We start from the raw sequence: 15,460 nt of genomic DNA on the forward strand, positions 1-15,460 counted from the left end.
TTTTAATGTCGTAGATGGTAGATGAAAAGTTTGATATCAATTTATTCTCTTTCTTTCTTAGTGTAAATATATAGTTATATCAAGACTCAAGAGAGAGATTGGAAAAATAAAAGTTTAGCCGTATTGAGAGTATAAATCTCACATTGGGGAAAGAAAAGATATTGCATGTGCTTATAAGTAATTGAGCTACTCCTCATATTACTAATTGGTTTTACAATGGAACCTTAACTTTCTTCATGATATCAGAGCAAGTTGCCCCACGTTTGGAACCCAACAACAACACGTGTTCCTCATCACCTAATTTGTGTTGTCCACATGCTAGACTTAAAAATTCGTCACATGTAATCAGAAGGGGTGTTGGAGGGGAGCGAAATGTGCAATCGCACAAGGCCCCAAGTTTGAAAGGGCCCCCAAAATTTTGCCATCTAATATTATGTAATAATGTTCTATATTTAGAAAATGACTCTTGTTAGCATTTTAGAATCTCATTGCATTTTTTATAAGAGTAATTTTTTTTTCTTTTTAAATATAAAAGGGTAATGCTAGAAAGACTAAATTTGTAAACTAAATTATGTGTCACCAATAAGAAATGAGCATGTATATCAACTCATATGTCTAATTTACAAAATTTTGTCTACAAATTTAGTCTCCCTAGCATTACTCAATATAAAAATTTAGAGTACAATAAGATATTCTGATTGTCAATAATAACACCTCAAAAACCAATGGGTTTTTAAATTTTTTTTATTTTTTATATAATAATGTCATATATTCAAGTGAAATTTTACAGTTAGAGTTTTGAAGTTTTTTTTCATGTTTGGTTGTTTAAGATTGAACTGTTTTTGAATATTTAGTGAATGTTATGTTTGCAGCTTTTTTAAGTATAATTAATGACATTTGTAAACTTGCAATTAGTGAGTGCTAAAGTTTGTTTTGATTTAAGTGATTGTTTTCTAAAATCAATACATTGGTTTACTTTAAAAAAAAAAAACTATCTTAAGGAGGGACTCTTTTATAAATTTCACACAGAGCTCCCAAAATCTCAGAGATGGCCCTGCACATGAAGGGGTCGTGTTGAGAGTTTTCATATTGAGAAAAGAATGGACCTTGCATGTAAATTATTCCCCATTCTATTAATTATTTTTATGGTTGAACCTCAACTTTCTTCAGTTAGATTAGCTAGAGAAGTGTAAATTCTTCTCTAAACACAAGTTCGAATTTTCCTTTCTATAATTTAAATAATTTAGTGTATATATTATATCCTACCGATTGTCAAAAAAGTTAAAAGTTGCTACAAATAATTGTATAAGTTTATGCCATTGTTTATCAGGTTTCCGGTTTTATCTTTGTACTGGTTTGGTTCCATCTTAAATAATATAATATCGATGATTTTCAAAAGTAAATGCTGTTATTAAAGAACAATCATATATTTTTTTTTTTCTTTTCCGTGCAATGTTTTTTTCATTAAGTTACATTAGAAGCATAGCGGGATTGAGACGTTGTCGCTAAAACTTAACTACTTAAGCAATCATTGAGAGTTGTTTATTTTTTGTAGTTTTTCTTTGTACTTATGATGCTTTAATAACGCATGAATCACACTAAAAATCTTTGACCAACAGAAGTAAAAAAAACACTAAAAATCAACCATATATAAATTAAGACCTCATCTGCAATAGTATATTATTTAAGATTCTGATTAAAGATAACGGACGGGCCACCTGTGTTGAATATGTTCTTGGTTGTTAGAACGTTGTGACAAAAAAATGGGCGAAGAATCAAGAAAAAAAAAGCGACTGGAAACCACTTTTTGTTAAGATGTAATTCAAGCCGAAAGCTTCGTGGGGTTCGGGGGCTCTCAATGTTTTGAGTCCTCTCCTTTCAGAAAAAGCAGATGAACAGTTTTTTCGGTCTCAATTCAAGTAACATCCTATCATCCATGGTATTGGTTGGCATGAGGTCCATATACCCATGCTTGTACAAATCTTTTTTTGGCTGGGGTTTTTAATCCACACGGTGTGATCATAAAAAGCTACGAATAAACGAGTGTTCTCGAGTAGGGCTGCCGCATGGGAAAGTTATTTAGAAGTGAATGGGGGCGCTATTTAGGTATAGGAAGCAAGGGAAAGATTTTTGTATTTTTTTTTTTTTTAATGGGGATTAGTTCTTGGACCCACTTCACATTGAAATTTAACGATCCAAACCATCTATTTTTCAATGGGGAAATCCCTTTGGATAAAGGGCCTGTTTAGGTATATATTAGTGTCACTTCACTACGACAGTTGTCCCATGCTTACATGTATGTAACATATGGTTGACTTAGTTGTGGTAAAATATGATTATGTACATAATTTTAAGTTGAGTAATACTAGAAAGATCGAACTTTTAAATCAGATTTGCAAACCAAATGGTGTGTCACTAATAAAAAATAAGTACATTAATTAATTCTTAAGTAATAATCCAATCATCAACGACCACATCATTTGATTTGCAAATTTGATTTAAAAAATTTAGTCTTCCTAACATTATCTTTTAAGTTTACCGAATGTAATCTGGGATTGGTAGGGTTGGCACCAAAACTACCCGTTTTGCCAAAGGCAGTATAAATTTATACAAAACGGTGTCGTTTAATGGCGGGCAATTTTCTCACAACTCAACCGTGGTGTCAAGCCAAATCTTCTCTAGAAGATTTTGAACCTTCACAGAGTCGATTGACCCCCTTGACACACCGTTGAGCCGCCAGTGGCTAGATTAATATACCACTTGCATTAATTTTGGCGAAGTGCAATTTTGAGGTACAGTTTAGATCACAGTTTGTGACCAAATGCTCAACTTTCAACAATGGTGGCATTGAATACAGATTAAATAATTGATATGAAATCTTTCGTTTATCAGTTTCATATTTTAGTCAAAATGATGTTGAGTTTGGCATAACTCCTTACTTTGATATCTGAGATTTGAAATTAATAGAAGCGGCCTCTGAATTTGTCCACCACCAATCATTTTGATCTATCTGTAAAAAAAACTTCGTTAAATAAGAACCAAAATGACAAAACACTCTCAATTTTTTTTAAATCATTTTGGCTCATTGTTTATTAAATTGGGGGTCTTTTTGTCATTTTGGTCCTTATTTAACAAAAAATTAACTGAATGACCAAGATGGTTAAGGGTGGATAAACTCATGAATTACTTCTATCGGCTTCAAATCTCAGGGACCAAAATAAGGAATTATGTCAATCTTAAAGACAATTTGGCTAAAAGCTTTATTAAAATATCTAGATGGATTCCAAATAGAGATAGCCTTCATGAAAAAGATAGAGACTTACAAAGAATGGGAACCTCCTCTAATAAAAGCAACAAGCAAAAGTTTTCATGGAAAATAGAGACTTATATGGAATGGGAACGTCAAGAAGGCAGTGTCCTAAATGTATCATGCATAACTGTGTGTTTTTGTTAATCCCATATGATGTCTTATGATTAATTTGGAACACTGCAACTATAACGTCAGAGACAAGTAAACAAACACCAGAAATAGGCACCGATGTGCAACCATGTGCAATTTTCAAGATTAGAAACAAACAAGAAGTAAACGCATAACAAAATTTAGTATAGCACGTAACACAAGTGATTTATGTAGTATGATTATTTTATGCTCTATATAATAAATTTACTTTTTTAATAGAAAATCTTGTATATTTCTTTTGAATATACAGGAATCCAGTTTATTTATTTTACACTCTGTTGATGCACAAAATCAGCAAAGACTTTGGTACAACAGAAAGTGTCAAGTTTGTGACCTTCGCCTGGTTGCTTCGGTCACTAATGAGGATAAGTATGTAAAGGGATAGAGACAGGGAAGCAAACACAAGATGTACGTGGTTCACCCAGATTGGCTACGTCCACAGAGTAAAGGAGTTCTCATTAATAGTGAAGGGTTTACACAAATACATAAGTTCAAGCTCCTCATAAGTGAGTTCTAATGAGTAGTATTGTACAAATGACATTAGGGATTATTGTGGGAGAATGATCTCCTTTTATAGAAGAGAGTTTCTTGCTTTATTCTAACATTGACACTTGTTGTGTTATGATTGGTCTCTGATGTTGACACGTGTCGTGCTGTGATTGGCCTCTGATGTTGACATGTGTCGCGTTGTGATTAACCTCTTGGTTAGAGGGAAATTCTTGTAGGTCCTTGACGGTATAATGTTGATCGATGCTCAGTAGTTTCAGGAATGATCAAGTATGGTACAAACAGTGCTCCCTTAAGTTCCCGAGGGAGGGAAGCTCCTTGGTTGGGGACTTGCAAGATCCAAGCCACTGAGTAATCATGAAACTTCTAAGTACTGAAGTGTGGTATCGTTTTCACTTGCTTCTGTCCCATAAGTAGAAGTGGTATGCTCTCTCTGGAGGTACTTGTCCTCCATCCAGGAGTAGTATCTTTAACTAATGTTGACGAACAAGGTAATGTATCATTTTCACTTGAAGCTTACTTGTAGTTTTGGGCTTGGTCAAGTACTATACAAACCATATAGTAGTAGTCCCCTAAGTCGCTGAGCTAAGAGATATGCCGAAAGAGGTGACAGACAACGTAAACAATCAGAGTTCCAAGCAATTAGTCTCAGATCGGAAGTTTATTTCAAGTTCCGGCTGATTGTTCTCCTTATCCTTGTTTTGCAAGCAGCAACAAGGACAGAGAAAATGACAGAGAGAATAGATGATATGAGATACTTTTTCTTTTGAAGGAGTAACAGATGAATCGGCACTTGTTTTGTTGTACTTGTTCACTTTCTACAGGCTTATTCTTGAATTGTGTTAGAGGGTTTTTTGATCTCCTCCAAATGAGCGTGCCGACTCAAGAATCTGAGGGTCAAAACAAGTCCGTCAAATTTAGAGTATGTTCGACCCTAACGATATGGGATACTTTTGCTGTTGACAAAGTAGTGGATATGGCATGGCAAAGCTTTGCTCTTCGACGACGGTGTCAACAAAAGATTTTTGAAGTTTCTCGAACTCTTCGGATAGGGCAGCGACGGCGAGCTTGGATTTGACTTAAACTCCTCCATCTGGATTATACGATTCTCCAGGAAGGGCATCGTGTTGTAATGACCTATTCCAGCTCATCTTTGAACCTTTTGCTTCAATTTTTTGCATAGCAGAAGTGGTGCGCAGCCTTTACATTTGAATGGTCCTTTTGAACACTACTTCATAGCGACTCATCCATACTTGGTAGCTTCAGTGTAAAGAGTTAATCGTATCAACTGTTTTGAGGAATTTGCCGAAAGAATTCGTGACCTTGACAACAGTTGAGGATAAGTACTCGAGAGCAATGCTAGGTAAGCAACCAGGCAAAGGTTCTAAGCAATCAGTTCCAGATCGGAAGTTTGATTTCAGGTTCCGACTGATTGCGTTCTTTCTCCTTGTTCTGCAGGTAAAACCAAAGGTAAAGGAAAAGGCAGGGAAAAAACATGATATTGGAAACTCTTGCTTTAAACCCTGATGATATGAGATATTTTTGCTCTTGGAGAACTATTTTCTTGCTGAAAAAATGAGTTAAGTGTTTTGAGTGATTTGGTTGACGAGGTATTCTCGGGGAGGAAGAAAGCTGAGTATTTCGAGAGGCTTCGTTAGGAGTGCCCTCTCGGATGTGAGGAAGGGTTGGGCATTGTTGTAGGTCTGCCTGGCCATGGAGGATAGAGGTCGACATATATAGGGATTTCCCCAATATCAAGTAGTAATGTTATTCATTTACCCTTCTCGGTCTTAACGATGTAATGGGAACTACAAGATTCACGCGTTTAACTTTGTTAGGGATTTTTGACAAAGTTACCTGTGTTTTCCAAAAAGCTGATGTTGCGTGTGAAGATTGCAAAAAAAATTTATCCAGGGAAATCTGGCTCTCAAAATTCGAAGAGCGTTGCCTCTTTGATTTTTGAACAAGCAGATATGTTGAAGATGCATTCTTGGAGATTAGGAAAAAAAACTAGGTATTCTCGTAAGTAAGCTTTGCCACGGAAGACGGAGGTCGACACATCTAGAGGTTTCCTAATTAGCAAGTAGTGGTGTTGTTCCTTTACCTTTGTGGGTAATAGTAAGGTAGCTGGACCTTAAAAATTTATGTGTCTTAACTTTGTTAGAGATCTTTGGCAAAGTTACCTGTGGTATTCGAGAAGCTGATGTTTCATGTGAAGATTGTCGACAAATATTATCTAGGGAAATCTGGCTCTCGAAATTTGGAGAGCAATGCCTCTTCAATTTTTGAATAAGAGGCCATATTGCCCTTTCTTTTATAAGGGTACCAATTGTGTCCAGGAAGTATGTTCAGAAAGTTACTGCTTTTAGAAATTTCCTCCTTACTTTTGTACTTCTGAGATTTATTGGACCTCATTTTTGCTTCATCATTTCTAAAAATTGTTTGCCCATCCGACCGTCGTTTTGACTTGAATGTTGTGGAAGAGGTAGCCATGTCTTCTCAAGACAACATATGACGCTCATCCTTCTTATCCCCGACTAATCCTCTTACTGTTGGGGACTCTGTGATAAAGAATGACATTACTGTTACGGTGGTGACCAAGAATCTTCTCACTCCCAAAGATAACAGGATACTTTCCAAACGATCCAATGAGTTGGCTGTTTAGGATTCTCTGGCTCTCAGTGTTCAATGTGCGGGCTCTGTATCCAATATGGGCCAACGCCTACTTGCTCGAACCCACCAAGTTGAATCATTGAAGACTGAGGTGGCAAGTCTCAAACAAAAGATCAGAAGGCTCAAGCACGAAAATAGACAGTTGCATATGCTTGCACATAACTACTCCACGAGCATGAAGAAGAAGCTTGACCGACTATAGGAATCCAAGACTCAGATTCTAAGTAATCATCAGAGGTTTGTGGGTTTGTTCCAAATGCATCTATTGCCTGTATCTTTTAGAGCTTTACAAAGTACAGAAGCTCCAAACGATCAATCTCTGGTGCCTTCACTTTCTAGGGTTCTACCTAGTAGTGAGGCTCCAAATGATTACCCTCTGATGCCTCCTCTTTTTGGGGCTCTACTGAGTACTGAGGCTTCTCAAGAGCAACCTTTGTGAAAACGCCCTTCTGTTTGTTTGTTTTGATTCATGTGTATATACATATATGTAATTTCTCAGGGATATCAATAAATAAGCTTTGATTCATTTTAGCGTATTGTGTTAAATACACCAAGGCATACTTCACTAAGCTTTTTGAATTTTTTTTCTTTTGTTGAAGATTGTATGTTGAGACTTTGTTGGTGAAGCCTTTAGGTTGAAACATTGCTCCCTTAATTTCCCGAGTGAGGAAAAGTTCTCAGTTGGGGACCTGAAAAATCCAAGTCATTGAGTAGTCACGAAACTTTCGAGTACCGAGATATAGTACCATATGGTAAGAGTCCCCAAGTCTCCGATCAAGAAGAGTTGCCGAATGAGATGTCTTGCTAGTAGCCAAGCTGTCAAAATAAGCACGTGGCTCATCGATCCATAATTTTGGTTCCATAGAATGTATGTGGTGTGTTGCCATATCCCATGTTAAAACTGTTATATCAATAGAACATTAGTAAAAATTATAAAATAATAATTTATTTGTGTATCAACATTTTATTTAACAAGAAGACAAGTCATGGAACTGGTTTTGTCAAATAAAATAGGGTAAATTACACTTTCATACCTTAGGTTTAGGGTCTATTTCAATTCCTTACAACATCTTCAAAACATTTCACTTTCATATCTTAAGTACTATTTTATTTCAAAATAATACCTCCGTTACATTTTCCATCCATTGATCCGTTAAATGCTGACATGGCTGTCAAATGTCAGCCACGTGGCAAAAAAAATAATTTTTTAATTTTTTTTTAAAACCGAAATCTTCTAAATAAATAAATATAAAAAAAACAAAACTGAAATAAACACCTCGTTAACCCCCCAAACCAAAACCTAGAAACCTAATAACCACCCTAACACCCGCGCGACCCCATCCCTAGTCAAAAAGTCGGCGGTTTTGAACAGCATCTCGTTCACATCCACGGTTCCTTTCAGTGCAATTCTGACGGCGGCAAGCACCATCACCAGAATGTGGTTGCGCCAATATGTGATCCTCCCCATCTTCAATTGATTCCACCACCGCTGCGCCGGCGGCTTGGCCAGATCTTTCTCTTTCACCACCTCGAACCTGACCTTCCTCACCATCTCCACAATATCCGTATAACTCATGAGTCCTGGCAGAGCGTCCCCTCTCTCGCATCCCCCTAACCCGTGACCTTCCCTCCCTCCGCACCCACCTTCGCACCAACTCTCTTCCCTTCTCTACACACCCCCCCCCCCCCCCCGCCCACTCCTTAAATCCACACCCATTCCACGAACCCGACGATGGCGAGACAGGATCTGGGTTTTTTTTTTTTTTTCTAGGTTGCAGGTAGGGGGTCGGGGGAAGAAGATGAAGATAAGGGAGAAGAGAGGGGAAGATGGGGAGGGGGAAGACAAACTGAAGGGTTTATTTATTTTTTATTTTTTATTTTTGGGTTGCAGGAAGAAGATGAAGATGGGGAGATGGGTTTGGGGGTTGTGGGGAGAAAAAAGGAGGTTGGAGGTAGGGGGTCAGGGGAAGAAGATGAAGATGGGGGAGAAAAGAGGGGAAGAGGGGGGGAAAAGACAAACTGAAGGGGTTTTTTTTTTCTGGGTTGCAGGGAAGAAGATGAAGATGGGGGGATGGGTTTGGGGGTTACGGGGAGAAGAGAGGAGGATGAGGGGGGATAAGGTTTTCGTTTTTTTTTTTTTTTTTTTTTTTCCTCTAGGTTACAGGTAAAGGGTCGGGGTAAAAAGATGAAGATGAGGGAGAAGAGAATGGATGATTTGGGGGGGGGGGGGGGAGGAAGACGAACTGAAGAGGTTTTTTTTTAATTTTTTTTTATTTATAATATTTAGAAGATTTAGGTTTATTAAAAAAAATTTAAATTTTTTTTTTGCCACGTGGCATATATGTGGCAGCCACGTCAGCATTTAACGGATCAATGGATGGAAAATGTAACAGAGGTATTATTTTGAAATAAAATAGTACTTAAGGTATGAAAGTGAAATATTTTGAAGATATTGTAAGGAATTGAAATAGACCCCAAACCTGAGGTATGAAATTGTAATTTACCCAATACAATAATAATTGTAAGAATCAGGTATGTGATTTGATAAGTCTATGCCACGTGACTAGCAATTGTCATGTAATAATAACAATAGTAATATAAATGGTGTAGTGGGTGTATGGATTAAAGAGGGTTTTAGGTGAATGTGATCAACCTACCCATGTGTTTAATGGATTAAAATAATAAAATGATATGTGATGTCATATGCTTTTGGTCAACATAATATTAAAGTAATAAACAATGAGCTGAAAAGGAAGATAAAGATGCTCTTATCTTCTTCATGAGTTTTTCCAAACAAGGGGTTATCGATTGGACTGTTGTTAAAGCTTTTGTCTCACTGGCTTGGTCTTGGGATCAATACTTAAGTAGTGGCAGATGATATTAGAGAAAGATGCCCGGCATGTCCTCATATGATCAAGTGAAGACCTAGGTGTTCTTTTGCAAAAAGTAGATCAATGCCAACCAAATAGGTGGTGACAAAGTGGTGTCAATCTTCACTATGTGGTCCGGATAGTCTTTTGAGATAGATACATTCTCCAATGCCTCGGCAGGTTGTGCTTGCTGGGTAAAAGAGTCGTCTCGTGGATCATCTGGTTAACCGTTGCCACCACGAAAAGCCAAGTTGGCTTCATCCAGACTGGTCTTTATGACCTAGCCATATATAGAGAGGGTTTCATTAGGCATAGGCAAATGTTGTTGCTTGATGAAACTGTTGTAGCATGATCGTGCACTAAGTTGATCTCTCCTGATGTAACCATTGCCAGAAGGTGTTGGGAATTTCATCAACAACATATGTGTGGATACCATAGCCTTAACATCATTGATGCCCGTGTACCCGAAGATGACATTGTATGTCGTCGGGCAGTCGACCACAAGAAAATTAGTGGTAATAGAAGTTGTGTAAGGACTTGTGCCAATAATGAGTGGTAAGTGTATGTTCCCTAAAGGTTGCACAATATCACCAAAAAAGCTTATCAAGGGAGTAATTGAGGGATCGAGCAAGTGTTCAGCTACATTAAGTGCCCTGAAAGCTTCTGCGAACATAATGTTGACTGAAGCCCCTATGTCTACAAGGATCAGCCGCACATCAAAATTGGCTATATGAGCCTCCACAATCAGTGGGCCATTGTAAGGGTAAATGATACCTCTTTCCTCATCGGGGTAGAAACATATTAGATCCCAGTTAGGTTTTTGAAACTTGCCTCCCCTGACGTCTTCCACGTGAAACACTTGGTGACCAGGCCTCAAAATTTGTTCATTGTTTTTCCTGGCTCTATTGGAAGATTCAGAAAGGAGTATGCCACCATTTATAGAATATATCACGTTTACTTGACGCTGGCTACGGTTATCCCTTGGAAGGTGAAGAAGGAATTGATTAATTTTTCCGTCACACGCCAAAGCTTCAATATGGTCATGGAGGGTGATACATTTCTCGCTGTTATGGCTATTATACTCGTGGTAGCAGTAAAACATGCCCGTGTTCTTCATGGACTTGTAATCTGGCTGCCTCAGCTTTTGCTTCGGTATCAAGTGAGCTATACTAGGGTAAATGGCTACATATATGGCGTTCAAAGGTGTGTATGCCTCATACCTCAGGGTAAGGCATGTCTTGACATGTGATTATCCTACTGCAATGATTTCTTAGGGGCAGGCATTATCGTGGCGATACCCTTGGTTATTGCGATAGTGCCCCTTACTCTTTTTACTAAAATGAGACTGGTGATGATGGAAATCTTTCTTCTTGCCCTAAGATTGATACACATGTTGACTTAGCAAAGCATTAGGTAAGGTAAAGGGAGGTGCCACTGCTATTTGGAAGGTTGAGATCTTCTCACTTGGTTGGATCTCAACCTTTCACTTCCCACTTATTGATAAAGAATAGTTGTAGGGGGTTTCCCTTGGTATGTCCTTGCCTTGGCAGAGGCATAGTTGTAAGCATATGTCATCACCTCCGAGTAAGTCTTCCAAGTGTTGGCATTGATCATGTACTTGAAGAAACAGTCATGTAGGCCTACCATGAAGACCTTGAGGGCGGTCTTGTCATCTGCCTCAGCGCAGCGAGAATACTCATGGCTGAAGCGACCGGCATACTTACGTAGTAACTCGTCTAGGTTCTGGCAAATAGTGTACAAGTCATGTACATAATGTAGGCGATCGATCTGGAAAATGTGTTGAGAGAAAAACAATTTCCTCAATTCCTCAAATGAGTTTACAGTCTCAGGTGGAAGACTACAATACCAGTTTAGAGCTCCGCCAAAGAGGTGGAGGGGAAGAAAAGACATCGTTCTTCGTCGGTATGCATTCGGTATGCCATGGTGGACTCAAAGAGGTTAAGGTGTTCAATCGGATCCTCCATGCCGGTATATAGTTGTAAGCCGAGCTTCTACTTAGTTTTTGCTTGAAAGGGGGTGTCAAGGATCCTCCTTGTAAGAGGGCCAGGCATAGGCTGGTTCCAGTCAGGTATATCGGCCTGACATTCAGCCTTCAACTTGTTTACTTCCTCAATGAGATGTAGGGCAAGGGAGTCCTGAATAGAGTCATGTACCGCCGGAGTCTTCTTCCGTAGGTTTCCATCGCCTCTTGAAAGTAAGGAGGTTTGATCGAGGGCATGTGTTTTTTTCTTGGACTTACTGTACTAGCTTCCAAGGTGTGCTTATCGGAATACCTCTAAGTCCCCTATACCTTCATGTTCGTATGGGACCTGTCGTTCATTCCTTATATTGGTAGAGGACCGAGTCTTTCAGAAACCCTTGGGTCATTAATCTTTGAGCCTATATGGATGAGGTTTTCTCAGCGTTGCCTCAAGAAGTCTCGACAGTCGCAATAAACAGCTTTCGATCCTTCCACTCTCTCTGCAAGAAGTTACCTTCCTCCAATTCTCCTGCTTTAGGTCGAATCAGCTAGGTTAGGAAAAGTTTCATGTTGACACATTGATGAGTAACTCGCTCCTCATCATGAATATCCATGTTGAAGACTGGTGACCCTCCATGTTGGGAGGCACCCAGATGATGGTTGACATCCACAGGTGTGATGAGCTTGTGTGTTTGAGTATGCCTAGCCTCGTGGAGCATCTCAAAGACTTTCTCGTACTGCTCCTAGAGGATCTCATTCTTCATTGCTATCTTGTTGTTTTGAGCCTCCAGCTCATCGAATTTAGCTTGAAAAGCAAACTTCTTTCTTTCTTTCTTTCCCTGCCTCGCACTAGGCCTGAATGAGGTGTCATTCTGTGTTTGTGGCTTCCTTCGCTCCCCATGTTAGAAAGGGATGCTTTGATCAAAAGAAAATGCAAGAATGGTGGAAACCAGCTTGACAAAGCTGGAGAGAGTAGGGACAAGTGTAGTTCCCACAGACAGCGCCAAATGTTGATGCACAAAATCAGTGAGGACTTTGATACAACAGAATGTGTCAAGTTTATGACCTTCGCTTGGTTGCTCCGGTCACTAATGAAGATAAGTATGTAAATGGATAGAGACAGGGAAGCAAACACAAGAGCATGTGGTTCACCCAGATTAGCTACGTCCAAGGAGTAGAGGAGTTCTCATTAATAGTGAAGGGTTTACACAAATACATAGGTTCAAGCTCTTCAGAAGTGAGTTCTAATGAGTAGTATTGTACAAATGACATTAGAGATTATTATGGGAGAATGATCTTCTTTTATAGAAGATAGTTTCTTGCTTTATTCTGACATTGACACGTGTCATGTTGTGAATGGTCTCTGATGTTGACATGTGTCATGCTGTGATTGGCCTCTGATGTTGACATGTGTCGCGTTGTGATTGGCCTCCTGGTTGAAGGGAAATTCTTGTGGGTCCTTGATGGTATAATGCTGACCGGTACACGAAACATAAAGGAATTGGAAATGCATTAACATTAGCATTACAAAGGTTTTAGTAGTATTTTGCAAATTCCTCGAAATTCTTCTCACTCTTGCTAGTCTTTCTAATTCATGTTTTTAAGCAGATGGTGTTTTACCGCAGTGTCGATGTGTAATCATGTCTATACATTATGGTACGGGTTCAATGCTAACCACTTCCTCTCCCTTTTTAACAACTAAACTAGTTAACCCATTAACGCTATTGTTTGTAAAAAAAAAAGAAATTCATGTTTTGAACATTTTGCAGTGCATTTCTTACTAACGTAGCTTAAATTCTTGCAATTGAGTGATCCATGGTCCAAACACACCATAGAGAAACATTCCCACAACACAAGAAGAAGAAACATTGCAAGACTCCCAACTTAAAACTAAGATCCCCCTTTCCTCCTTCGAGAATGGGACATGATCATAAACCGAAATGGGGACTTGAATAAGCATTGTTCAATGACGAAAAGAATTGGCGTCACATTGGCTAAAGTAGAGACGCTCCCCGACACTCAAGCTTTATTCTCATCCTTGCACCGATTTGTACAAAAAGGAAAATGGTAAACTGATGGCCAACTCTCTTCGCCTTGGTCCTTCTATCTTGTTATGAAGATGCAAACCAATCCTTTGTAATGCTCATTAAAAACAGATATCCAAAGACGGGCATAGAAGTAAACGACCTGGATTTGTTTCTATAGAAATCGTAAAACAATGTCAATTACTTTTCTTTGTCCCATATAAACTACACATACGACATACAAGAATTGGCCCAAAAGAACCCTAGCCTTCGATTTGTAGTGTACGTCATGCAATTGCTAAGAGCATAAGTGCATTTTACATTTTTTGTTAGTCGAAAAGCTCTTCAAAAGTTTTGGCTGTAAACTGTAAAGGAGTAATTGCGATAAACGTGGCTTTGCATCTCTCCATTGAAGATAATCAAGAAAGAAATACACTTTCAATACGACAAAACTTTGGCTCCTTCCTTTGAGAAACAGAAATATTCTCGTTCTTCTGCCATTCATTGTACCTAAAATCCAAATGTTGAAATTGTGTAACGGATAGATTAAATCGAACCTACCAACAACTTAAGATGGTGAGCAAACATGCATACCCTAGAAATAGGTACTCCTATCTTCCAACAAATAACAATTGGACACGCATGAAAAAAATAGTATCTTTTTTTGTATTTTAGATAATTACTTGTTCATGTGGTGTAAACTGTAATTTAAAAGGAAAAAATAGAAAGCTACAAGACTGATCATATTGTCTAATTTTCTCACCTACGTTATAAACCCACCCACCTTAAAAAGTTAAAAAATTAAAATGTTATTTCACCACCCACTATTATTCTCAAAATAACCATTAACATATAAATACATATGAAATTATAAAACCCTCTCTTAAAAAAATATAAATAAATAATATATAAAACTAAAATTAAGAAACTGAAACCTGCACATCTCAGAGTAAAAGATACATCTGGAGGATGTGGTGCTAGCTTTGCCATTGAGTTTTGTGTTTCTCAGAGCTGTCAAGCATATGTTGCCATTCATGATACTTTTTTTTTTTTTTTTTATTCCAACATGCAAATGAAAATACGGATATGTTGGCCAAATTCTTTTGCTGTCTTGAAGTCACAAGTATACAAAGTCAAATAGAAAACCACAGAGCTATCCAAATTCAAAAGAAAATTTTCAACAATAACAAATTGAAATATATGATGCGGCAAATTCAAATAATCCACACAACATATTATTCTTTTACCTCTTCAATGGAAAAATAAAGCGTCATCTTCTACTTCTTCAATGAAAAAAAAGTCATCTTTTAAATCCAATTTTTTTTTTTTTTTTTTTGGCTTTCCCTGAATATAAGGAGATCAAAAGATGAGTTAGGGTTTAAGGTAAACTAGGCTTGGAACCCAACCATTTTTAAAACGCAAAAGAGGATAATGAATGTCCTTATCAGTCATTTTACACATGGACAAATTTGTAATTAGAAGGGAGCTTTATATATAGAGACAAAAATTTCACTATATTTCAAAAAACTCCACTAGTTTTTAAACATGTCAATGAGAGATAAAAACATAAAAACAACTAAAGCCCAACCCAAAAACATGGAAACAATATTTTAAAATACCAATCACGCCCTTAAGGCTTTAGAGTTATTAATAAACTTATTCTTCACAACTCCAACAAAATTAATGTCTCATCAGCTAAACTCATCCTCAACCATTTTTGCAAAATCAGTTCAACCCATCTTTGGCCATTTTCGCATAATCAGTTCAATCCATCCTCGACCATTTTTGCAGAACCAGTTCAATTGGTCCCCGACCATTTATGTATAATCAGTTCAACCCGACCTCGATCATTTATGCATAATTGGTTCAATCCATCCTCGACCATTTTTGTAAATCAGTTCCCTGTCCTCGACCATTTTTGCATAATCAGTTCAACACGTCCTCA

The 15,460-nt window shown here is 37.9% G+C and overlaps 1 protein-coding gene across 1 annotated transcript; it reads right to left on the reverse strand.

The window, feature by feature from the left end:
• Nucleotides 1-9,790: 9,790 nt before the first annotated feature.
• On the reverse strand, nt 9,791-11,421 carry LOC137714288 (uncharacterized). Its single transcript, XM_068453562.1, has 3 exons — nt 11,053-11,421; nt 10,809-10,885; nt 9,791-10,412 (listed from the first exon to the last, which is right to left on the reverse strand). Exons 1-3 carry the CDS (start codon nt 11,419-11,421, stop codon nt 9,791-9,793), a joined length of 1,068 nt encoding a protein of 355 aa, XP_068309663.1.
• Between the last annotated feature and the right edge of the window lie 4,039 nt (nt 11,422-15,460).

This window comes from Pyrus communis, chromosome 1, assembly GCF_963583255.1.
Source record: "Pyrus communis chromosome 1, drPyrComm1.1, whole genome shotgun sequence".
Taxonomy (NCBI): Eukaryota; Viridiplantae; Streptophyta; class Magnoliopsida; order Rosales; family Rosaceae; genus Pyrus; species Pyrus communis.

What these genes read in the sequence shown, in the direction of transcription:
- LOC137714288 (XM_068453562.1), bottom strand. Translation starts at nt 11,421, where the DNA reads ATGTCTTTTCTTCCCCTCCACCTCTTTGGCGGAGCTCTAAACTGGTAT. An exon ending in ACAACTATGCCTCTGCCAAG is followed by an intron (nt 10,886 to 11,052) that starts GCAAGGACATAC and finishes TATCAATCTTAG; the next exon opens with GGCAAGAAGAAAGATTTCCA. An exon ending in CACTATCGCAATAACCAAGG is followed by an intron (nt 10,413 to 10,808) that starts GTATCGCCACGA and finishes ATCTTCCAATAG; the next exon opens with AGCCAGGAAAAACAATGAAC.